General features: G+C 45.2%; 1 protein-coding gene across 2 annotated transcripts in view; it reads right to left on the bottom strand.

Annotated features, from left to right (window-relative positions):
• Nucleotides 1-1,301: 1,301 nt before the first annotated feature.
• Nucleotides 1,302-26,145, bottom strand: part of ATP23 (ATP23 metallopeptidase and ATP synthase assembly factor homolog) — a 71,382-nt gene continuing 46,538 nt past the window's right edge. For both annotated transcript variants that reach the window (XM_030216605.1, XM_030216606.1), the window contains 2 exons: nt 17,914-17,997; nt 1,302-2,546 (listed from right to left, as the gene is read on the bottom strand). In XM_030216605.1, coding sequence (XP_030072465.1) covers nt 2,343-2,546; nt 17,914-17,997 — 288 coding nt within the window. In that variant the 3' untranslated portion in view covers nt 1,302-2,342. The remainder of the gene's footprint in view (nt 2,547-17,913; nt 17,998-26,145) is intronic.

Here is a 26,145-nt window from a genome sequence, read left to right as displayed (position 1 = left end):
AATCCATGACAGTGTGGTTTATAATGTGGTTCAGTGTGGCTAGCATAGGTACAGACAGGCAATATCCCTACAGCAGTAACCTTGAAGTAGGTGGAGAGAAAGAGAAAATGGTGGGGTCCAGCTTAAGAAAAAGAAGGAAATAACTTCACAACATCACCATAGAGGGAAAGGGTATAGAAGGGCATGGAGTGAGGTTTGGCCTGGGGGGGGGGGGGGGGGGGGGGGGAGGGCAGGGAGTGAGAAAAGGAGAGAAAGTGGTGGAGTCCTGCTTGAGAAGTAATGTCCATCTTAGGGGAAAGAGGAAGAAGGATAAAGGAGAGAATTCAATAAATGGCACCAAAACTTAGGTGATGAAAAAAAACAGAACATTAAGCAATATTCTATAAAGGACAGGCACCTTATATAGAATAGCATTTAGTGTGGATCCCACAACTAACTTTTGGGAACCAGACTTATGCCTGCTAAAACCTGGTATAAATGCTGGCTCCCAAGTTAAGTGTTGTTAAGCAGTATTCTGTAATTCCACATGTATCTTTTTGGAATGCCCTGACATGCCCATGGCCACACCCTCCTTTTGAGATAAGTGCCATGGGAGTTAGATGTGTTTCTAGAACTGCGTGCATCCAGATGCATGTGCAAATTTTAATGAGTGCCAATTATCAATAATTGGCATTAAGCATACAATTATTGATGATTCAGAGCTTATTATCCAATTTATTTGCATGTACATCTGAAAGGTTCGAACAAAGGCGCCATATACAGAATCTGGAGGAAAGTGTGTGTGGCACGATCTGGCTAAGGAGTGAAGTGTGGATGAAGTCTACCAAGTTTTGATTGACATTTTTGTAGTACTTTGACAGTGCCTGCCTTTTCCTTAAGCACTGAAATCCATCAGAGAATCTCCAGTAATTTCCTTTCCATTCTACATATGGCTAGATAATGCAGTCATCCTCCAGTTAGCAAGACAAAAAGATACAGCTTTATTATAAACTACTTACAAGGTGATCTGCTAGTGCTGACCTTGGTTAGGAATTAGATACTTCATCAAACAGTTTAACAATATGATTATCCCAAGAAATATGAGCATACCCTCAGCTCACATTTAAAATTAGGCCTCTTGCTTGTTTATCATTAATTACTAAGACCATAAGGCTGACCACCACCATATTTCAGTTTTAGCTAGTTCTTCAATACATAGAGCAAGTCCTTGAAAGGGTTTGAGAGAAGATTTTAAAGAGCACAGATTTTCAATTACACTTCTTATTAACTGGCACGTGATCAGTTTAGAGTAATACATGAAATAAGAAAATACATTTAGTTCTGCTTGATAAGAAAATTATTTAATTTTGAATAGTTAAGGGTACAAAAGAATAAAATTAATGGATCCTCCTGTCTCAGTCACGCAACATAATTAACAAACATTTGTGGCAGAGTAAACTTTAAAATTATACACTTTTTGGCAATCAAATGCTCACAAGACTATATACTGTTTTCATTTGGTATGTGTTATCTTATAAATACCAGTCGAGGTAGTTGTGCCATATCAATTATATCACCAAGATAGCCTCAATATATGATGGATTAGATTTGTATAGAATGCAAAAAAAAAAAAAAACTAAGCACAACAGTAAAGTATAAAAGCAAGAAAATTGTCCTCAAGGAACCCTTCTATTGTTCCTTTATTTTACACTATCCAGCATATGATTCTTAGAGCTGTGAACCAAGACAACCTCCTGCTCTTGACAGTTTGATAACAGGACTAAAGATGTTCCCACAACAACTGGATACATCCATTAAATTTATATCAGTTCTGATCTAAAATGGATTTGAACTATTGTTTCAAAGGTGAAAAAAGTAAATTATTGACAAAAAGCATCAACCTTACCAGTTCTCAAAAATGAAAACATTAACCACAGAATAGCATGCTGTACAACAAGTGTTCTTGAATCTGGGTAAAAACCATATAGGCTTTTTAAAATTCCTTTGTACAATATATTTATATAAAAATGATATGTCCATGAAAATGGTATTTATTACATCGAAGGGCACAGCTATCATTTCTAAAGCGAATCTTTGCTACAGTTATACAATATTGCTCTGTATCAAATTTTTCCATGGTTTCTGATAAACAAATTTTGCTAAATGTTGAAACAGATACGAGGCAGTCTTATTACATAAAAGTTTTCTTGCTCATAAAATTCATAATTATTTAACTTAATGAATTTGATTGCAATAACCTGCCCATTTGAAATGTTAATCTAATTCTGATTATAAGAGTGCCCCATCCTGCCCTTTCATCACTTTGTAATGTTCCTTTAATCATAGATAAGTTAATATTTCTTTTATAAATTTGAATAATATCGGTCCCGATTCTGAAAATGGTTAAAAGCATATTTTGCATCTTTTTTACTATGTGGGATCCTTCCAAATGGTTCATGATCATTGAAACAAGAATCAAAAACCTCATCTACTGCCTTCTCTGCAGTTTCTTTGCTAATTTTTCGAACAGCCAAAATTGAACGAAGTGCTCTGTCTCGTACACAGACCTGAAAAAAAAAAAAAAAAAAAAAGGTTCCAGTACAGGGTATGTTTGTAAATATACATGTAACAAAGCTTTTTGTAACAGTTAAATAAGGATTAGGATTTGTCTATAGCTGGTTCAAAAATAAAAAGGAAAACTACATTTATGTTGAAATAATTAGCTTTATCTATACCTATGCTAACTAACCAAAAGGGTACCAAAGTGTTTCCAGCCATGAAGCAAACTTTGGGAAAGACTTTCAAAGCATTGCGTGCTCAGCCCTATTCACATAAAAAAAAAAAACTCTGGAATTCGTTGCTGGAGAATGTGGTAAAGGCGGTTAGCTTAGCAGGGTTTAAAAAAAGGTTTGTCTGGCTTCCTAAAGGAAAAGTCCATAGATCATTATTTAATTAATTTATTTATAGCATTTATATCCCACAATTTCCCACCCACGGGCAGGCTCAATGTGGCTTACAACAGTCTGGAAAAAACATACATCAAGTCAGCAATCAATCAATTTCTTACAAGTGTAAGAGAGAAAGGGTAAAAGCAAAGAAGAGAAAAAGAGAGAGTAGTGCTGATCAATATGACGCCTTCACAGAGACAGTTCAGAAGTAAGAGATGCTAGGCGGGATTTGAGCGTAAGCTTTTCCAAATAAAAAGGTCTTGAGGCGTTTTTTGAAGGTCAGGTGATCAGGAGTAAGTTTCATCAATTTAGGTAGATCATTCCACAAATGAGCGCTAACATAGGAGAAGGTGGATGCATAGGTGGTCTTGTACTTGAGGCCACTATATACTAGGTAATGGAGATTTAGGTACGAACGAGCTGATCTGTGAGAGTTCCTTGGTGGCAAGTTGATTATGGTGTCCATATATGCTGGGGCTTCACCGTAGATGATTTTATGCACCAGAGTGCAAATTTTAAAAGTGATTCGGTCCTTGACAGGAATTATTAAATTGCACTTGGGGAAAAATCCATTATTTCTGGGATAAGCGGTATAAAATGTTTAGTACTTTTTGGGGGAAAATCCATTATTTTTGGGATAAGCAATATAAAATGTTTAGTACTTTTGGGGATCTTGGCAGGTATTTGTGACCTGTATTGGCCACTGTTGAAAACAGGATGCTGGGCTTGACGGACCTTTGGTCTGCCCCAGTATGAAAATACTTATGTACTTATGTAAGATCAAATGAATACAGATTTTGATTGGAAAATTACATTGTTTTCTTTGTATTATTACTATGGCAAGATACCTCTATGTAGTATGGGATAAATTCTTACAATTCCAAGCATGATGAAAACTGAAGACCAGGAATGGCAGCTCCAAGCCCCCCCAAATATTTTCTTCTTTCCAAAAGACAGAAATTTACAAAATCTGGAGCTGGTCCATGGCCCGGTGTTGGTGGTATTAAAAAGGGCAGGTTGTTAAGATGCATGAAGCTGTCAGTTCATTTTCCTCTTCTACAAAAACCATGAAAGGGCAGAATCTGGCACTGGGAGATGAGCCTCATGTCTTAACATCTTGTTCCTACTGCTACCATCATCACTACTGGGCCTTAGATTGGTCCCAACTTCAGTAGGCATCTGTCTTTGGGGAAGGGAGACAGTGTGAGAGGGGGAGAAAGGCTTTGGAGCTGCCAGAGCTGGTTTTTAATTTTCTTGAAATGGTGGTGCCTAGGCTTCCTACTATCCTAAAGGCTCCCCATCTCTGCCTGCCTGTATTTTCATCTGTCTAGCTGAACATGCACATACACAGGCATATATACAGAGATGGATAGGCACTCGATAAGATGTGCTATCGTTTATTGTAACATGAACATAAAAAGGGGTTACCACAAAACAAGAAAACCAACAAATAATTTATTTTGTTAACAAGGAGTCATTCAGTACTTTTAAGTAACACGGGAGACAGTTTGATCAAACTTACTACCACACAGGGAGTCTCTATCCAGATAGTAATGTGATACAGATATGTGGACTGAACTCCCCATTGCAGCCTTGAAAATCTCATCCATGGAGGCTGCTGTCAGATAGGCCACATAGTGGCTCCAACACTAAGCTCCAATTGTCTCTTCCAGTCAAGTGCCTCGACATAACAGAATGGTACAATCTGCTATCCAATTAAAAGCATGCACTTAGCCAATGCTAGATCTAGTAAGCCAAAAGAAACAAAATTGGCTGGATTTTTGAAGGGTTTCAGGGGCTCTTTTACTAAGCTGCATAAGGCTCTACGCGTGCCCAACGTGCGCCGATGGAGTTACTGCCCAGCTACTGTGTGGCTCTTGCGGTAATTTCATTTTTGGCATGCGTCCTAAAAATAATGTTTGTTTTCGGCCGTGCGTATTGTATGTACGCCAAGTGGCATTTGGCGCGCGTAGGTCATTACCACATGAGACTTTACTGCTAGGTCAATGGCTAGCGGTAAGGTCGCAGACCCAGACGTGCAGCAATTTTGATTTTGACGCACGCCCTTTTTTGGTAAAAATTTAAAAAACGGCTTTTTTTCCAGGTGAGCTGAAAAATGGACTGGCGCGTGCCCAAAACTTGCATCTACACTACCGCAAACCATTTTTCAGTGCACCTTAGTACAAGGACCCCTCAGTTTGCACGAGACAAAAAGTAAAGACTATTTTGCAATCCAAATTATATGAGGCTAAGTAAGTGATTGATGGGATATAAATAATTGTTAATAAAACAAATACAAATTTGTGCACATATGGCTTTGGGAAAAATGTTGGAAGGGCAACTGACTGGTTAAAATAGAAATTCAACCCTACCAGGCAAGAACTTAGGATGCATATGAAGGCAATCTGGGGGACACGCACAAGTTATTATCATTTATATTGATCCAAACATAGGACTGATTTTTTAAATATACACATTTAGAAGACTCAAAAGACCTATCTTCTGATAAATAATTGTAATAAAGCAAATTCATGTTTCAACAGTGATAGAATTCCAGTATGCTTGAGGCAGATATGAAAGAACCTTAATTGAAGTGCGATGAATAGCGAAGACCAGCGACTTAAGTAGGAACTGTGGCAGAAAAAGAAAGCAAGTACAAATGGGCAACTAGGTAGACCAGCTGATCTTCAATTACAGTACCAACATCATTTATGTTTCTTAATTGGAAAATTAAGGGACCCTTTTACAAAGCGGCAGTAGGGCTAAGACATGGGTAGCACGCGCCAAATTGGCACTATCGCAGGGTAGCGCGTGAAGTTGGTGCAGGCTGTTTACCATGGTAAAAAAATATTTTTCTATTTTCTATCGCGGGAGACATTCCCGGCGCTAATCGGCAGTGTGGCCACATTGGTGTGCACTGCACGACTACCGCGCATGTAGCACCTGAGCCCTTACTGCTAGGTCAATGGGTGGTGGTGAGAGCTCAGGCAGTAAATAGCCACGCACTACTTTTAATTTTAGTACATGGCCATTTACTGCCCCCGTTTAAAAAGCCTTTTTTCCGAACCGAATTAAAAAATGGCCCAGTACGTGCCAAAATCATGCACCCTCACTACTGCAGGCCACTTTTTACTGCAGCTAGTAAAAGGACCCTAAATGCTTCAAAAAAAAAAAAAAGTCACAAAAAGTTTAGCACCTGCAATAGAGAATCCCAATGCAGTGTGACTTGTATTGCCAACACACTAACCTATAATACTGCAAAATAAATAAATAAATAAAAAATAAATAAATAAATCAAAGGGGTACTTAAAAAGTCAATTGCATTCACTTTACTTCCTCCCACAATTTTCCACAAGCAATGTTTGTGTTAATACTCACCTGTGAGCAGTCTGTTCTGGTCTTCTACAGCCTGAATGGCATCAAAGCATGCCCAGAAGAGACTTCAAGTTATTTATCCACAAACTGAGTGGGATGTGAACCTTGCGTTCCCCAAACAGGTAAACCTAGAAGGCAGTCTATTTTCTTGCTTTTATGTGACACCTCAGGCTCTATCAGAATACCTCCTGATGGCTGAAGCAGGTTTAGTTCTCTCGCTGTTTGGGATTCTCAGTAAGGTAAAGAAATGTTTCTGGATTCCCTGCCTCATTTAGAAGATATATAGTCTTTATTTCAAATATATTGGATGGCCAAAATTTCAAATCATCTAGTGTAGAAAGATACAAGAACATTGACAGATAATCTGCTTTTTAACTGCTTCATGTAGTACAAGTGTTTTATTGCTGTTTTCATCATTAGTGATTTCTTTCTTCCTTTCGCTCTTTCCCTGTCTCAGAGGACCAGGCAAAATGAGTAATCAATGAAAAAATATCAAAGAGGCTGGGAGAAACACTGCAGATGCAGGATGAACAAAGGGCCAGGTTGAGGAACAGCACGTTAATAAATACCATCGGGTTTATATATTTTACACCATCAAACTGACAAAGTCATACTGATAGAATTTGGTTTTTATTGGTTAGATGTTCCTCCTCCTAGCCCTTTGTTCAAAATGAAGAGCTCATACAAGTTGGTGACTAGTCAGCCAATGACATTTTAACTAGCTCACTGCTGAGATTATACATACTCTGATTAAGCCACTATCAATTAAAAAAATCGTAACTATAGTCTTTAGACTATGGAGCTCATTTTATAAAACGTCTCAAAAGAAGCAGAGGGCCATAAGAAACATCTCAAAAGCAGAACAAAGTAGCAGATGGCCATTTTTCATGGGAAAATGTCCAAGTCGTGATTTTCAAAACTCGAGACGTTTTTCTCTGCAGTTTATTTAAATCGCATGGGGTTGTTTTGGACAGGCCCAGAATTTGGATGCTTTCCAGGGTTAATGAAACAAGATAAAAATGTCTAGGGTAAAAATTGGGAACTTTTTATCTGGACCTGTTTCAAGTATGACTAAGTCGCAAAAGGTACCCTGACCATCTGACTACTGGAGAGATTAAGGCATGAATCCCCACCCCCACTCTGTTGCTTAATCCCCCAGTGGTCACTGACCCTCTCCCACCCCCAAGATGTGACAGTAACAGTACACCAGGCTGTGTGACAGTTTAAGACATAGGCTAGTGCTCAGTGCAGTGAACTGCAGAGAAAGTAACCCAGGTCCATACCTCACTTTAACTAGTACACTTAAGAAATTGTGGGCCTTTTTCCAGTTTGAAAATTGGTAAATTCAGGATGAGAATTTTAGACATTTTCAGCAAAAAGTCTACAACTGGACTTGGATGGCATATCATAAATGCCCCTTCATGCGTTTTATACAAGTTCTGTAAACATAAATACTAGAACATTCTTAAAGAAAAATTAATGACACACAGATTGACATACAAGTCATAACTTGATTTCAGCATTGCTGCAGGCGTTTCCATTTTCAGCATAAATTTACTCTGGCTACTCCCATCTTCACTTTACAGTTCCAATTCACCCACGCAGTTCTGCAACAGAATTCCCAAAATCATCTCTCAATTTCAAATGGTCCTGAACACGTGTGAATATCTCCCACATTTTGCATGTATAGTGAATGATACATACCTGTAGCAGGTGTTCTCCGAGGACAGCAGGCTGATTGTTCTCACGACTGGGGGTGACGTCCGCGGCAGCCCCCACCAACCGGAAAAGGCTTCGCGGGACGGTCGGCACGCAGGGCACGCCCACCGCGCATGCGCGGCCGTCTTCCCGCCCGAGCGCGACCGCTCCCGCCAGTTGAATGACAAGCAATAAAATATGAAACACAACTCCAAAGGGGAGGAGGGAGGGTAGGTGAGAACAATCAGCCTGCTGTCCTCGGAGAACACCTGCTACAGGTATGTATCATTCACTTTCTCCGAGGACAAGCAGGCTGCTTGTTCTCACGACTGGGGTATCCCTAGCTTTCAGGCTCACTCAAAACAAGAACCCAAGTCAATTGAACCTCGCAACGGCGAGGGTACAACAGAAATTGACCTACGAAGAACAACTAACTGAGAGTGCAGCCTGACCAGAATAAATTCGGGTCCTGGAGGGTGGAGTTGGATTTACACCCCAAACAGATTCTGCAGCACCGACTGCCCGAACCGACTGTCGCGTCGGGTATCCTGCTGGAGGCAGTAATGTGATGTGAATGTGTGGACAGATGACCACGTCGCAGCCTTGCGAATCTCTTCAATAGTGGCTGACTTCAAGTGGGCCACTGACGCTGCCATGGCTCTGACACTATGAGCCGTGACATGACCCTCAAGAGCCAGCCCAGCCTGGGCGTAAGTGAAGGAAATGCAATCTGCTAGCCAATTGGAGATGGTGCGTTTCCCGACAGCGACCCCTAGCCTGTTAGGGTCGAAAGAAACAAACAATTGGGTGGACTGTCTGTGGGGCTGTGTCCGCTCCAAGTAGAAGGCCAATGCTCTCTTGCAGTCTAATGTGTGCAACTGACGTTCAGCAGGGCGGGTATGCGGCCTGGGGAAGAATGTTGGCAAGACAATTGACTGGTTAAGATGGAACTCCGACACCACCTTCGGCAGGAACTTTGGGTGGGTGCGGAGCACTACTCTGTTGTGATGAAATTTGGTATACGGAGCATGAGCTACCAGGGCTTGAAGCTCACTGACCCTACGAGCTGAAGTAACTGCCACCAAGAAAATGACCTTCCAGGTCAGGTGCTTCAGATGGCAGGAATTCAGTGGCTCAAAAGGAGGTTTCATCAGCTGGGTGAGGACGACGTTGAGATCCCATGACACTGTAGGAGGCTTGATAGGGGGCTTTGACAAAAGCAAGCCTCTCATGAATCGAACGACTAAAGGCTCTCCAGAGATGGCTTTACCTTCCACACGATAATGGTAAGCACTAATCGCACTAAGGTGATTCCTTACTGAGTTGGTCTTGAGGCCAGACTCTGATAAGTGCAGAAGGTATTCAAGCAGGTTCTGTGCAGGGCAAGAACGAGGTTCTAGGGCCTTGCTCTCACACCAAACGACAAGCCTCCTCCACTTGAAAAAGTAACTCTTTTTAGTGGAATCCTTCCTAGAGGCAAGCAAGACCCGGGAGACACCCTCAGACAGACCCAACGCAGCGAAGTCTACGCCCTCAACATCCAGGCCGTGAGAGCCAGGGATTGAAGGTTGGGGTGCAGCAACGCTCCGTCGTTCTGCGAAATGAGAGTCGGAAAACACTCCAATCTCCACGGTTCTTCGGAGGACAACTCCAGAAGAAGAGGGAACCAGATCTGATGGGGCCAAAAGGGCGCTATCAGAATCATGGTGCCGCGGTCTTGCTTGAGCTTCAGTAAGGTCTTCCCCACCAAAGGTATGGGAGGATAAGCATACAGGAGGCCGGTCCCCCAATGAAGGAGAAAGGCATCTGACGCTAGCCTGCCGTGTGTCTGAAGTCTGGAACAGAACAGAGGCAGCTTGTGGTTGGTCTGAGAGGCGAAAAGATCCACCGAGGGGGTGCCCCACTCTCGGAAGATCTTGCGTACCACTCTGGAATGGAGCGACCACTCGTGCGGTTGCATGACTCTGCTCAGTCTGTCGGCCAGACTGTTGTTTACGCCTGCCAGGTACGTGGCTTGGAGGAGCATGCCGAACCGGCACGCCCAACGCCACATCCCGACGGCTTCCTGACACAGGGGGCGAGATCCGGTGCCCCCCTGCTTGTTGACGTAATACATTGCAACCTGATTGTCTGTCCGAATTTGGATAATTTGGTAGGACAGCCGATCTCTGAAAGCCTTCAGTGCGTTCCAGATCGCTCGGAGCTCCAGGAGGTTGATCTGCAGATCCTTTTCCTGGAGGGACCACAGACCCTGGGTGTGAAGCCCATCGACATGAGCTCCCCACCCCAGGCGAGATGCATCCGTCGTCAGCACTTTCGTGGGCTGCGGAATTTGGAATGGACGTCCCAGGGTCAAATTGGTCCGGATGGTCCACCAGAGCAGTGAAGTGCGGCAACTGGTGGAGAGGCGGATGACATCTTCTAGATCCCCGGTGGCTTGAAACCACTGGGAAGCTAGGGTCCATTGAGCAGATCTCATGTGAAGACGAGCCATGGGAGTCACATGAACTGTGGAGGCCATATGACCCAGAAGTCTCAACATCTGCCGAGCTGTGACCTGCTGAGACGCTCTGGTCTGCGAAGCCAGGGCCAGGAGATTGGTGGCCCTCGCTTCGGGAAGGTAGGCCTGGGCCGTCTGGGCATTCAGCAGAGCTCCTATGAATTCCAGAGACTGTGTTGGCTGGAGATGGGACTTTGGGTAATTTATCACAAACCCCAGCAGCTCCAGAAGTCGAGTAGTGCACTGCATAGACCGGAGGGCTCCCGCCTCCGAGGTGTTCTTGACCAGCCAATCGTCGAGATATGGGAACACGTGCACTCCCAGCTTGCGTAGGTAGGCCGCTACCACCACGAGGCACTTGGTAAACACTCGTGGGGCAGAGGCGAGCCCAAAGGGCAGCACACAATACTGAAAGTGCCGTGCGCCCAGGCGGAATCTGAGATACTGTCTGTGAGCTGGCAGTATCGGTATGTGAGTATATGCGTCCTTTAAATCCAGGGAACATAGCCAATCGTTTTTCTGAATCATTGGCAGAAGGGTGCCCAAGGAAAGCATCTGAACTTTTCTTTGACCAGGAATTTGTTCAGGCCTCTCAGGTCTAGGATGGGACGCATCCCCCCTGTTTTCTTTTCCACAAGGAAGTACCTGGAATAGAATCCCTGCCCTTCCTGCCCGGGTGGTACGGGCTCGACCGCATTGGCGCTGAGAAGGGCGGAGAGTTCCTCTGCAAGTACCTGCTTGTGATGGGAGCTGAAGGATTGAGCTCCCGGAGGACAATTTGGTGGCAGAGAGGCCAAATTCAGGGCGTATCCGCACCGCACTATTTGGAGAACCCACTGGTCGGAGGTTATGAGAGGCCACCTTTGGTGAAAAAAAACTTAACCTCCCCCCGACCGGCAGATCGTCCGGTACGGACACTTTGAGGGCGGCTATGTTCCCATGGATCCAGTCAAAAGCCCGTCCCCGGCTTTTGCTGTGGAGGCGCAGGGGGCTGCTTAGGCGCACGCTGTTGACGGGAACGAGCGCGCTGGGGCTGTCCCTGTGCCTGACGAGGCCTTCGGGCCGGCTGGTTGTACCTACGCTTTGCAAAAGAATAGGGTACAGCCTGCCGGGCCCGGGAAAAACTGAAGGCGCCCGGTGGGAGAGCTTGTCGAGAGCGGTTTCCCGCTGATGCAGTTGGTCCACCAGCTGCTCGACCTTCTCACCAAAAATGTTATCCCCCCCGGCAAGGGACGTCGGCCAGTCTCTGCTGGGTGCGGTTGTCCAGGTCAGAGGCACGCAGCCATGAGAGCCTGCGCATCACTATACCTTGGGCCACAGCACGAGATGCCACGTCACAGGTGTCATAGATACCCCTGGACAGGAACTTTCTGCACGCCTTCAGCTGCCTGACCACCTCCTGATAAGGCCTGGACTGCTCCGGCGGGAGCTTATCGACCAGGTCCGCCAGTTGTTGCACATTAGTCCGCATGTGGATGCTCATATAGAGCAGGTATGACTGGATGCGGGTCACGAGCATGGAGGATTGGTAGGCCTTCCTCCCAAATGAGTCCAGAGTGCGAGACTCCCGCCCCGGGGGCGCCGAGGCGGTATCCCTCGAACTCCGTGCCCTCTTGAGAGCAGAATCCACGACCGCCGAGTCATGGGGCAATTGGGGCCGCATTAACTCTGGGTCAGAGTGGATCCTGTACTGGGACTCTGCTTTCTTGGGAATGGTGGGGTTAGTTAACGGTCGCACCCAGTTCCGAAGCAGTGTCTCCTTGAGGACATTGTGCAGCGGTACCGTGGAGGACTCTCTAGGTGGTGATGGATAGTCGAGGACCTCGAGCATCTCGGCCCTCGGCTCTTCCACAGAGACCACGGGAAAGGGAATGCTAATAGACATATCCCGCACAAAGGAGGCAAAGGAGAGACTCTCAGGAGGTGAGAGCTTCCTCTCCGGTGAAGGCGTGGGGTCCGAGGGAAGGCCCACAGACTCCTCTGAGGAGAAATATCTAGGGTCCTCCTCTTCAACCCACGAGGCCTCATCCTCGGTATCGGACATAAGCTCGTGTAGCTGAGTCCTGAACCGGGCCCGGCTCGACGTCAAGGCACCGAGGTCTCGGTGTCGTCGAGCGGTGGACTCCCGCGCCGGCAGGGACGGAGCTCCCTCCATCGACGGGGACTCCACCTGCGTGGCGGTCGAGACCGGCGCCGCAAGCGGCGGCGGTGTCGACGGCCCCGGCGCCGGGCTAGAGCTCGCCGGCGCCACAGACATCGGCGCCGAGGGCGCAAGCACCCCCGGCGCCGGCACAGCCTGGCGCATCAGCCCTTCCAGGATCACCGGAAGGATGGCTCTGAGGCACTCGTCCAGGCCCGCTGCCGGGAAAGGCGGTGGGGCCGGTAAGGGTGTCGGTGCCAGAAGCTGATGGGGGCCAGGAGACGGCACCGAGGTGCCGGAACCCTGACGCGTCGGTACCTCCACAACCGGCGGGGACCTCTCCTCTCGACGATGACGCTTCGGCGTCGCCTCCTCTCCGATGTCCGGATGCACCGAGGGCGACCGGTGACGACGCTTCTTGTTTTTCTTTCGATGCGCGTCACCGGCGCCGGGAGGTATGGAGGAGGAGGAGGACGATCCCCCTCGGTCCCGAGGAGCCGGGTCAGACAGGGTTCGGTCCCGTGGGCCACGGGCTGAGGGAGTGACCGGGGCCGACTGCCCACGCGGCCGCTCACCTCTACCCTCGCCAGCGGACCGGCGGGCCGACGGGACCTGTTCTCCTGGGGTCGATGCCATCGGTGCCGATGTCTCGGGCATCGATACCGGTACCGAAGGACCGGGCGTCGATACCGATGCCGTCGAGGTCGACGTCGAGGGGCCGGCGCAAGTTCCAAAAAGACGGTCCCGCAGAACTTGCCTCGCAACCTGAGTCCGTTTCCGGAGACCGAGACACAGGGAACACGACTTGATATTGTGCTCCGGCCCGAGGCACTGGAGGCACCAAGCGTGGGTGTCAGTCTGCGAGATCGGCCGGCCGCAGCGACCACACTTTTTAAATCCACTCGGGACCTTCGAGGACATCGACGGAAAAATCGCGTCGGCGAAGTCAAAGTCGTCAATGGTGGCTGAAATCACACCTCGAAAAAAGAAAACGACCGTGCGGACACTAGGCCGCAACGCGGCGTCCCCGCTGGAAACGAGGGAAAAAAGGGAGCGCGTGCTCCACACGCTCAAGGTTTTTTTTTTTTTTTGAAAAAAGAAACCGGCGGTAACAAAAAACTAAGAGAAAAAAGCACCGATCCGCGTAAACGCGATCGAAAATCCGGCGGCTGAAAACAGAGAGAGCGGCAAAGCACAACTCTCTCCAGACGCGTAAAAAAAGGAACTGGCGGGAGCGGTCGCGCATGGGCGGGAAGACGGCCGCGCATGCGCAGTGGGCGTGCCCTGCGTGCCGACCGTCCCGCGAAGCCTTTTCCGGTTGGTGGGGGCTGCCGCGGACGTCACCCCCAGTCGTGAGAACAAGCAGCCTGCTTGTCCTCGGAGAAAATTCGGTTTCCATTGAGTGATAAATTTAAAATGCTAACTAGCTTCCTTTCACAAAAAGTGCTCACATTCAGTGGGTAGGCTGGATGGACTGAACAGATATTTGCCAACGTTTACTATATTACTATAGAGAGAGCAATTCTATAAAGGTGTCCTAAATTTGGGTGCCAAAATGCAGGACACAAGGAGGGGCATAATCGAAAGGGACGCCCAAGTTTTGCTGAGGACGTCCTCGCAGAACGTCCCGATGCAGGGGCGGGGAAAACCATATTATCAAAATAAGATGGACGCCCATCTTTCATTTCGATAATACGGTCGGGGACGCCCAAATCTTGAAATTTAGGTCGTCCTTAGAGATGGTCGTCCCTAGACTTGGTTGTTTCTGATTTTCAGCGATAATGGAAACCAAGGACACCCATCTCAGAAACGTCCAAATGCAAGCCCTTTGGTCGTGGGAGGAGCCAGCATTCGTAGTGCACTGGTCCCCCTGACATACCAGGACACCAACTGGACACCCTAGGGGGCACTGCAGTGGACTTCATAAAATGCTCTCAGGTACATAGCTCCCTTACCTTGTGTGCTGAGCCCCCCAAACTCCCCCTAAAACCCAGAACCCAAAACTCTACACCACTACCATAACCCTTAAGGGTGAAGGGGGGCACCTACATGTGGGTACAGTGGGTTTTGGGGGGTTCACATTTACCACCACAAACGTAACAGGTGGGGGGGGGGGGGGGGGGGGGCCTGGGTCCGCCTGCCTGAAGTGTAAGCACCCACTAAAACTGCTCCAGGGACCTGCATACTGACATTTGAGGCTGGCACGACATATTTTGAAAGATGTTTTTTGCGGGTGGGAGGGGGTTAGTGACCACTGGGGGAGTAAGGGGAGGTCATCCCCGATTCTCTCCGGTAGGCATCTGATCAGTTCAGGAACCTTTTTGTGCCTTGGTCGTAAGAAAAACAGGACCAGGTAAAGTCGTCCAAATGCTTGTCAGGGACACCCTTTTGTTTTCCATTATGGGTCGAGGACACCCATGTGTTAGGCACGCCCAAGTCCCGCCTTTGCTATGCCTCCAACACACCCCCGGGAACTTTGGTTGTCCCCGCGATGGAAAGCAGTTGGGGACGCCCAAAATTGGCTTTCAATTATACCAATTTGGGCGACCCTGTGAGAAGGACGTCCATCTTTCGATTTGTGTCGACACAAATCAGAAGATGGGCGTCCTTCTCTTTCGAAAATAAGCCTGCAAGTGTGAATTCCAATGGTATCTGTATACCTAGATTCCATTACAGAATACAGTGCAAGTCCGCAATTCATACCAATGTTTAGGCGCTAATATTTACGCCACGTAAAGGGCAGGTGTAAATGTGAGTGCATATAAGTTAGTGTGTAACTTATAGTGTTGTATAAGTTACGTGTGTGACCTGCCCATGCTGTATCCATGTATACCCCCCCATGCAGTTGCATGCTATCCCTGGATTTTACAAAAAGCATGACGAGTTGTGCACGTTAAATTGGGCACGCATCTAATTTACACACACCTTAATTGAGTAATAAGCCAATCAGTGATAACTGGCTAATAACCATTCACTATCACTAACTGGCAACCACTGGAATTTGCACGCGCTTTTTAGGCGTATTCTAAAAAGAAGTGAGTGAACCTGAAAATGGGGCACGGCCATGGGAGGAGTGTGGGCGTGTCAGGGGCGTTACTCTAATTTACACACACGGTTTTAGAATTCAGGGGAAAGCACCTACATTTAGGCATGGGTATACACCAAGTTTTCAGTAGCGTAAATGGCCGCGCCTAAATGTAGGCATATTTTCCAAACCAATGCACTATTCTGTAAACCATGCTTAACTTTAGGCCCGATTTTTAGAATACAACTGCTTTTTTGGGGGCACATCTATATTTTAGATGCCATTTACAGAATCTGGCCCTATGTGAGTTTGCATTAAAGCCCAGATAATCAAAAGCAAATGCTGGCGCTAGAGGCCATTAGCGCCTGACTAGCACACGCGTTTGCTTGTGTCCCATGATCAGAACCCGTGAGCATATGCAGCAACACGCTCACTGCTCCGAACGCTAATAGCATGCAAATGCTTGCTAAACAGGGACATTAGTATTCCTCCCCAATGCTCAGTGGGCAGCGTGCCAAACTAGCACACTGCTATTGCTGGCATTAGGGTTTACAGATCATTGCGGAGGAATGAGGAGCTCTGTCCAGCATGCATCTGCACGCAAGCAGGCCCCCTGTCTCCCCAGGCAACCTTAACCAAGCCCCCCCCCCCACCGCAAGCCAGTGACACGGGGGCTGTGTCTCTCCGATACAGGGGCGGGGGGGGGGGGGGGGGGGGGCCACGACAGAGATGCAGTGGATCTCCAAAACCTCTAACCCCTCCACACCTCTAAAAAAGCCCTGGTGGTCCAGTGGGCTGCAAACCCAACCCAACCTCCCCCAACTGGTGGTCTAGCAGCCTTCCCTCTCCCACTGTGATGGAGGATGGAGTAGCACACCCCCTCCTCTTCCAGCACTGCATTCAATATGGTAGGGAAGCCCCGCCCAACGCACCCTATGATGTACTGGGAAGGGCAGGGCTTCCCTACCATATGACTGTGTCGCTATGGGGGGGGGGGGGGAGGCTTGGGGTGTCACTAAGCCACCAGAGTCAAAGGGATGGCGGAGGTCTGGGGGGTCCCACGGACCTCCATCTCCTGCGTTTGACAGCTTTTGACAACCTGGACTTGTCAAACTAGTGTGGGAGGATTGCACCTGAGCGCATGCTCAGGCACAATCCTCCCGCACTTTACCCTTATGATCACAGCTAATAGCGTGCCTAAATTTGCATGCTATTAGCTCTGATCATAGGGTCATTATAGACCTTTGCTGCTCCAGCGCTATTTTTAGAGTGCCGTTTGGAACAGCAAAGGGCTTCTGATCATCGGCACCCAAGTTTGCAGAATACTACTAAGTGCCTAACCAGCACTTGTGTACATATGTTCACATGTGTAAGTGCTAGTATTCCATAATTTTAGTACACAAATGACACTTACATTTAGGAGCTAAGGTTATAGAATAAAAGGGATAGGGGTTAACTCCTACATAACTCAGTTTTCGGGCCAGAATTGACTTTTCCATGGCTGTATGAACCTAGATCCTGACAAAGGAAAAACAAAAAATGAATCCCTCTGGTCCAGTCTGACATTTAAGATTACATCTTAATCTTAATCACATAATCAGAGAGATGTTTTCTCACTCACTTGAATTCATCTGTTAAATGTTTTTGAAGGATGGCTCCTCAGCAAAAGGAGATGTGCACTGTTGCACAATTAAGTTCTTTAATTGGATTGAATTATTCTCTGATGACTGCTCAGATATTTGGTTCACCCAGGGAACTAGTTTCCATTCACTCATCTTTTTTTGTCTCAGTTTGGACAAAACTGTATAATGTGTTATGAATGATCAACAAGCAAACTTACTGCACTGAAGTAACAGATAAATGTCCAGTGGATTTACGCAGATTTCAGGAAATCTGAAAGGTGATGTGGGGAGAATTTTTATGTGAACGTGATTTTTTTTGATGGATTTCAAACATGCTGAAATCTACTTGCTTTGAGTTTGACTTTATGTTGGCAGAAATATATATTAAAAAAAAAAAAAAACCCTCATGATTGTTGTAATGAGAGGTAAGAGAAAATCCAGATGTTTGGCCAAGGAAAAGCCAAGAGAGCAAAGGACAGCAAGAAGAATGAAGTGATCAACCATTTAATTTTTAAATTGGAAAAATGGTTTAAATACAAAGGTAGGGTGGGGTGGTAACTGTATTAAATGAAGTTCAGATTAGTTTTGACCCAGCAATTACTATTTACAATCTGTTGCATATTTACCTGATGGTGCTGTTTTAATCCAAATTTAAATCTTGATATTTCATTCCAAAGTGAACAGTCACCACTGAGGTTAGCTGCTCGAATCTATTGTAAAAATAAAAAAAAAGTAAATTATTTTTCTTAATATTCTCTATAAGAGAAACAAAAAACAAAAGGTAAAAATGGTGAAGAGTAGCATAAATACAATTATTTTGTGACAGGAGTAATATGGTGGAAATCAATACTTCAGCACATGGGTTGAATACAGTTACAATGTACAGTGATGTGAAAGTTTCTCCCCTGCCTCCTGATTTCCCCTATTGTTGCATATATGTCACAATGATTTCTTTTTTTTTTTTAATCTTTAAATTTTTATTGTACTTGTAAACTTCCAACATACACAAAGTAAACACAATTTTCCCACTGCTACAGTCACAGGGACCAATGACCCCACTTAAACCTCTTCACCCAGCAACACTGCTTGACTATAATCGTACTGGACAACAAGCAATCTTCATCCCTTGCGACTCTCCACTTATAACTCATACGATCACTATACAACCTTGTATCTGTTATCAACCAACTGGGCAAACGCCTTGACGGTACTATGTAAGCCACAATGAGCCTGCAAATAAGTGGGAAAATGTAGGGTACAAATGCAATAAATAAATAAATATGTTATATGGGTTACAAAACCATGAAATACATACCACCTATACATGCGCCCCAGCCTTAATCATGCTAGCCTTGTTCCTCGAAACGTATTCATGTACAGCCAAACAAACTTTTATGTTATTGTTATTTATTCCCCCCCCCATCCACCTCATACTACACTGCGTCATGAGAATGCCCCATGGTTTCTTCAGGACAGTCTCCCTCTCCCCCCCCCGTGTGACCTCCCCCTCTCACCCCAACAGAGCTCATGCCTCACTTCTCCCCTCCTTGTCAGATATGCGCTAAGAATTGTTGAAATCTATCCCATGCCCTTTTATGTTGTAAAAGCCCTTCCCCTCCGATATGCTGTAAGGCATTCCATCTGTATCAACTATCCTAGCTTGCACTTCCAAACTCCCAGGATCAAGGGGTCCATTTTCTTCCAATGCAGCACTATAAGACATTTAGCTGCTGCCAACCCCCAACGCATCAGTTTACCCTTTTCCCAAGAGCCCCTCTCATTATGTAAACCCAAGAGGCAAACTGAGGGACTACACATTAATGATGTTCCCATCATAATTACTAATGCTTTCATGAATCCCTGCCAGAATGGCAATATCCGGGGGCAGGGCCGTGCCTAGGGTCTCTGGTGCCCCCCTGCAGACTATCGGTTGGTGCCCCCCCCCCCCGTCCAGCAGAGCAGGAACAGAAGGGAGCAGGCAAGTAAGCCGGACCTCAGGAAAAAATAGCACTGTATGTATCCCTCATGATAAGTCTCTGACTCTAAAGTTTAGCAATTTCATTAAAGCAAAATGTATTTTCACATATCACATCCTATCCAAGGAGAATGTTTTATATATGTCACCCGTCTGTGGTAAAACTTCACACAGTATCAAAATACCTCTAATATGTAATCGTGCCAGCCGAGGAAACTAACTGTGCTCAGCTCACAAGAGACAGAGTGAACATAAAATAAAACTTCATCCTTAAAAGATAATATCGGATGAATGCATGAAGGTGAATATGAATTCCTGTGAATGGAATCAATTTGATTTACAATAAATCCAGATACTACTCCCTCATATATATAACAAAAAATTATTTAAGTGGAATGGAATTATTTGACTGTACTGGTAAACAGAAAGAAATACTCTATTGCATTCTAATCTCCTTTGCACCAAAGGATATAATTCAGATCAAACATTTATCTCTGATCAACTCTCTCAGATCAAATATTTATTTCAGATCAAATATTAAGGTTTCCTTGCTTACAGTCACTTAAATCTACCTAGCCTTTATATAGCTTATAGGATTTAAACACTCTTAAACTGAAATTCACCCTTTTCTATTCTTCATAAACTTCAAGTAATCCTGAAATATTCAGATCCTTTTCTCACTAGAGAAACTTCAATCGCCATCAATCTCTTTTCACTTATATTTTCTCATTTACCACAATCAGGCACTCTTTTATAACTTCAGTCAACAAACACAGGAAGTCACAGCTGGATGTCTCTCTTGGCAAAGGACAGCTCTCACTCTGTTCACTTCCCGGGCAGATTTCTTAACAGAAGCTGATCATCCAATCAGAGAGCTCTATTTGAATGCAGATTAACATACAGACACTCATGGGAATGTTTAGTGAAAAACACCGGACTAATTTGCATATGATTTAAACAAATCTGAGCATATGACAACCAAGTACAGACTCCCAGCACCTGAATTCTGCAATTAGATTTAAGGCAAATACTTTTAAAACTTATTTTTAGCACTTTTAAAATTTCAGGTTCTCTTTAATTTGCTGTTTCAAGCTCTGAAACTCACCCTGACTGAGGAGCTAGCCCCAAAACGAAGCATAAATAGCAATCTGGTTGTATTCTCACGTAACTTGAAGAGCGTGCCTGCCTCAATTAATACTGCTCCTTTGCATGAAAAGGGGAGGGCAGCGGAGACAGGAGAATCACAAGTTCAGGTGAAAGATTTTGCAAGTGAGCAGACGGACGGCAGGGCAGTGGCGCCCCTCGAAGGCAAGCGCCCCCCTGCGGCGCTTACCTCGCTTACCGCATCAGCGCGGCCCTGTCCGGGGGGGCAGGACCACCATATATGTAGGAATGTACCCGTTTGAGACCTACGCTTCCAACAAACATCAAATGTACTAGGATATATCCGCTTCAGCCGACCAGGTGTATAATACCATCAGGTGAGGACCTTATAAGCATTTTCCTGCACCAACACACACATAGAAGCTTTTTGAACCTCTCCACAAATTGTTTCCCATTCTTGGCCAGAAAATCTACAATTTAAATCTGTCTCCCAAGCCCCTTGGAAACTAAATGGCCTGGGATCTCATCCCCTAATATATCTATATATCACAGACATTGGCCTGGGCACTCTGCGCAACAGGACCCATAAATTTTCCAAGCTTTCCCTTTTTTGAGGGTCTTCACGCTGCCAATCCAAAGTACCTACATAGTGCTGAATTTGTAAGTAGGAGAAAAAGTCTCCATCAGGAAGAGCATACATGGCGCTCAAAGTTTCAAAATTCTTAACCCTTCCCCCTTGCATAACATCCCTAAAACACAATAGTCCTAATTGTTCCCATTGAGAGGAGAAAAGGAGCGAGGAGATGCTGGATAGGTAGGGGATGCCAACTAATAAGCAGGGGGGGGGGGGGGGGTACACCAGAAACCCTAGCACCAGCCCTTTGGCAGTACAGTCCCTTTGCCATATGGATAACTGTCCATTTATTCCTACTCTCCATTTTCTGTCTTTTAGTCAGTTTGGAAGGAAAATTTTCTTAGGGAGTCTTTCATGAGGCCTACTGAAAATTCAAATACACTATTATACCAACTGGCTCACCATTATCCATGTGTTTGTTTGTAACTTCTAAAAAATACAATACATTTGTAAGGCAAGACTTGCCTTTGCTAAATGCATGCTGACTCAATCCCATTAAGCTCTGTCTATTTATATGGTCAGTAATTTTATTTTTTAAATTTTAGAGCTTCAACTATTTTGTCCAGTATGCTTATTTTTTTCCTTGAATAAGTTTAACAAGATCTCAAGGTATATTATGAGATTACATTTGCTTTAGAAACCAGGATTGCTTTGAAAAAAAAAATTCAAGATCTTAGATGGTGGTTGTCCTGATTATATATTGGAAAATTTTCAGTTTGTATCTATGATTAGGACTGGGAGAATTATAAATAATTCACCTTTCACTCTGTTAAAGGCTGTAAGAAAATAACGATTCATGAAATGTTGGCTTATCAAGCCCCTAAACTTTGGCAAGATTTATTTGTTACTAGCCGTTAAGCCCGTAAAAACAGGCGAGATTTCCAGCTACCCTCCTTGCCGCCGCTCCCTCCCCCCTCCGTGCCAGGCCTGCAGCGCTTCCACACGGAGGTGAGAGGCGCTGTCAGGTCAGTGCAAGGGGCCTGATACGGAGGAGGGCAGGAGTGGCGGCGGGGATGGGGGGGGAAGGTGGAGGTTGGTGCGCGCGATGTTCGTTTGCAGGCGGCAGCGTCCGACAGTGACTCCGACTCTGTTTCCCTCTCTGTTCCGCCCTCTGACGTCATCACGTCTTGACGCGAGGGCGGGACAGAGAGGGAAGTCTCTACTGCGCATTTGCAGGTGAGTCGGTCACTTGCCGTTTATATGTTTGATTATCATGCCTTTTCCTATCAGTCTTTTAGAAAGAATCTAAAAACCTGGATTTTATTGTGTGATTCACGGATGTTTTTTTCCATTTTTTCTTAAAGTGAACCGCTTAGAACTTTTTTTTGGTTACAGCAGTGTAGAAATGCTTTATTATTTATCGGGCTCACTGTTCTAGTTTCCTGAACTACAACAGAGCCCCTTTTGAAAAATTGGTGTTACACTAGCCACCTTCCAAATCCTCAGCTCCTGTGATTTTTTTTTTAAATGATAGGCTACAAATTGCCGATATCAACATCTTCATTATTAAACACCAAAGCAAACAATTAATTTAGGTGCCTATTGACCAAGGTATGCTAAAGTTTGACACCTAATTTGCATTAATTGCAAAAATATGTTGGATGCAAAAACTCTGCAGGAACTCTTAGGGGACTTTCCTAGTATTTTTCAGAGGGCCACGATGTAGTTAATACAAAGTATGCTACCATGTATCAATAGAATGGCAAAAATTTTTTTTTATTTTTTTTTTCATTCATTCATGACATTTATACCCCACATTAGCCCAAAATAGACTCAAGTTCAATGTGGCTTACAAACAAACAATAAAGTGAATAAAACATAATGTACAGAACACAAATTACAATAACTTCAAGAATCAAATTAATGCATGTGCAGTAAGTAACCAGGGATTTAGACTATCTCAAGGACAAACAAGTAATTAAGGGTAGGTACGTGAGAGCATAATTAGGCAGGACTAGATGGGAAACAAGATTAAAGAAAAGGGTGTGGGTAAAATTCAAATAGAATTCATTGTATTCAAAAAGGCCAGACTGAAGAAATGTGTGTTTTAGAAGACTTCTAAAAGTTAGGTAATCTTCTATAAATTTGATTGATTTAGGAAGAGAATTCCAAATTTTGGTGCCTTGTTAGCAGAGTGACTTTTTTTTTTATATACCACATTTTTACAGATAGGGAAATGAAAAACAAAATATTGTCTAGAGGGCCCTGGCATGCATCTGATACGCACATCTGAAAAATAATTTTTATTTACGGACGTGCGCTAAGTGGCATTTGACGCACACAGGTCATAACCGCCCAGATACTGCGTTGAGTCTTGACCGCTAGGTCAATGGCTGGCTGTAAGGTCGTACACCAAAAATGGAAACACAGCAATTTTGATTTTGCCACATGTCCATTTTCAGCAAAAAATAATTAAAAAAAAGGCCTATAGGTGCACTGAAAAATGGATCGGCGCGCCCCAAACCCGCGCTTAGACTACCGCAAGCCATTTTTCTACGCAGTTTAGTAAAAGGACCCCAAGATGATGAAACAGCATTACTAGGGGGATAATTCAATAAGATTATTCATATATGATGGGGTTTGACCAAATAGGATTTGGTGAATAAAAACGCATAATTTGAAAGATATTCTCTCTCTTATTGGTAACCAATGTAGCTCATAAAAAAGAGTGGCGGCTTTTGTAAAGCAAGCAGCAATATTTTTCCAGTATAGATGGAATTGCAATAGTTGAAATTGGTGAGGACAAGTGATTGAACCAAAGTATGAAAGATTTAGAGAAAAATGGCCTCAATCTCTTTAGCTTCCAATGTGAGTGAAAGACACTCGAAGTCAACTTAGAGACTTGGTTTTCAAGGGTGAGGAAACGATCTATTGTGACTCCCAAGATTTTCATTGATGACTCAAGGAATAGGTTTTGTTCTTAATAGTAAAGTTATTAAGGGGTCCAAGTAACCAAGTCTTCAGTGGACCAGATTGCCGTAAGAGTGAACAATACCTGCCATGGACCCCGAGGAAGTTTCGAAACTTTGGCCATAGTCAGCCGTAGACAGTGGGAATATGCTGGGCATCCTGAAAAGATAAGTTTTTATATTTCATTACATGGACTGAAAAAGTTAAATAGTAGATGGAGGTTTTTTTGCCTATGACAGCAAGAGCTCCTTGAATTTAACAGCTGTGTGCCTAAAAGAATAGAGTTTGTTGAGGCTTTTTCCTCCAACTTGCTGATAAGTATTGAGAGTGCAGTGAACAATTAGAATGCACACCTGTTGATGTAAGAGACTGCTGTCATACTATCCGACAAAACTCAGACTGGGAGCCCATGCAGAACATTCTGAAGCTTGCAGAGCCTTCTGAACGGCTCTGAGCTCCAGTGGCAAGGTGCTCCCAAACCAAGAGAGCTCCCCAGTGAAGATGGGCAGCCTGTAGCCACCAACTCATTACTTCACCTGGTAATCCTGGGACAAGCAGATCACTATGACAGAAAGAAGAGCTGCAGAGTCCTCATGTGGCTCATACTCTTAATTAGTATATATTGTTCAGTGCAAAGGGTACTAAATGGGTCAGAAAATCCAGATATTAGACAAGAATCAATTCACATAAGACTGTTACAAACCGGACCATGGTGATGCATTTGTGTGTTGGGGGGGGTGGGGGGGAGTAATTTTTTCAGAATCGGATCACTGAATCAATGACCTTATGATCTCCCCCAATGTCCATTTGTTACTGGGCCCGGTCAGTGATTATCCAGATAATACTACTGAATACCACGGCTAATCACTTACATAGTAACATAGTAGATGACGGCAGAAAAAGACCTGCATGGTCCATCCAGTCTGCCCAACAAGATAAACTCATGTGTATACCTTACCTTGATTTGTACTTGCCTTTTTCAGGGCACAGACCGTACAAGTCTGCCCAGCAGTACTTCCCACCTCCCAACCACCAGTCCCGCCTCCCATCACCGGCTCTGGCACGGACCTTATAAGTCTGCCCTCCACTATCCTCGCCTCCCAACCACCAACCTCTCTTCCCCCACCTGCTCCGCCACCCAATTTCGGCTAAGCTTCTGAGGATCCATTCCTGCTGCACAGGATTCCTTTATGCACATCCCACGCATGTTTGAATTCCGTTACTGTTTTCATCTCCACCACCTCCCGCGGGAGGGCATTCCAAGCATCCACCACCCTCTCCGTGAAGAAATACTTCCTGACATCCTTTTTGAGTCTGCCCCCCTTCAATCTCATTTCATGTCCTCTCGTTCTACCGCCTTCCCATCTCCGGAAAAGATTTGTTTGCGGATTAATACCTTTCAAGTATTTGAACGTTTGTATCATATCACCCCTGTTCCTCCTTTCCTCCAGGGTATACATGTTCAGGTCAGCAAGTCTCTGCTCATACGTCTTGGAACGCAAATCCCATACCATTCTCGTAGCTTTTCTTTGCACCGCTTCCATTTTTTTTAACATCCTTCGCAAGGTACGGCCTCCAAAACTGAACACAATACTCCAGGTGGGGCCTCACCAAGGACTTGTACAGGGGCATCAACGCTTCCTTTCTTCTGCTGATCACACCTCTCTCTATACAGCCTAGCAACCTTCTCGCTACGGCCACCGCCTTGTCACACTGTTTCGTCGCTTTCAGATCCTCGGATACTATCACCCCAAGATCCCTCTCCCCCTCAGTACCTATCAGACTCTCACCGCCTAACACATACGTCTCTCGTGGGTTTCTACTCCCTAGATGCATCACTTTGCATTTCTTCGCATTGAATTTTAATTGCCAAACCTTAGACCATTCTTCTAGCTTCCTCAGATCCCTTTTCATGCTTTCCACTCCCTCCCGGGTGTCCACTCTGTTGCAAATCTTAGTATCATCCGCAAATAGGCAAACTTTACCTTCTAACCCTTCGGCAATGTCACTCACAAATATATTGAACAGAATCGGCCCCAGCACCGATCCCTGAGGCACTCCGCTACTCACCTTTCCCTCCTCCGAGCGAACTCCATTTACCACCACCCTCTGTCGTCTGTCCGTCAACCAGTTCACCACTTTGGGACCTATCTTCAGCCCATCTAGTTTATTTAAGAGCCTCCTGTGAGCACTATCAGAGTAGTGCTGGGATGCTCTGGGTGTTGAGCTGGAAGT

The sequence above is a fragment of the Microcaecilia unicolor genome, chromosome 10, assembly GCF_901765095.1.
Source record: "Microcaecilia unicolor chromosome 10, aMicUni1.1, whole genome shotgun sequence".
NCBI lineage: Eukaryota > Metazoa > Chordata > Amphibia > Gymnophiona > Siphonopidae > Microcaecilia > Microcaecilia unicolor.
Note: the sequence above shows the minus strand (reverse complement) of the source record. Positions and strands in the feature narration are given on the sequence as shown.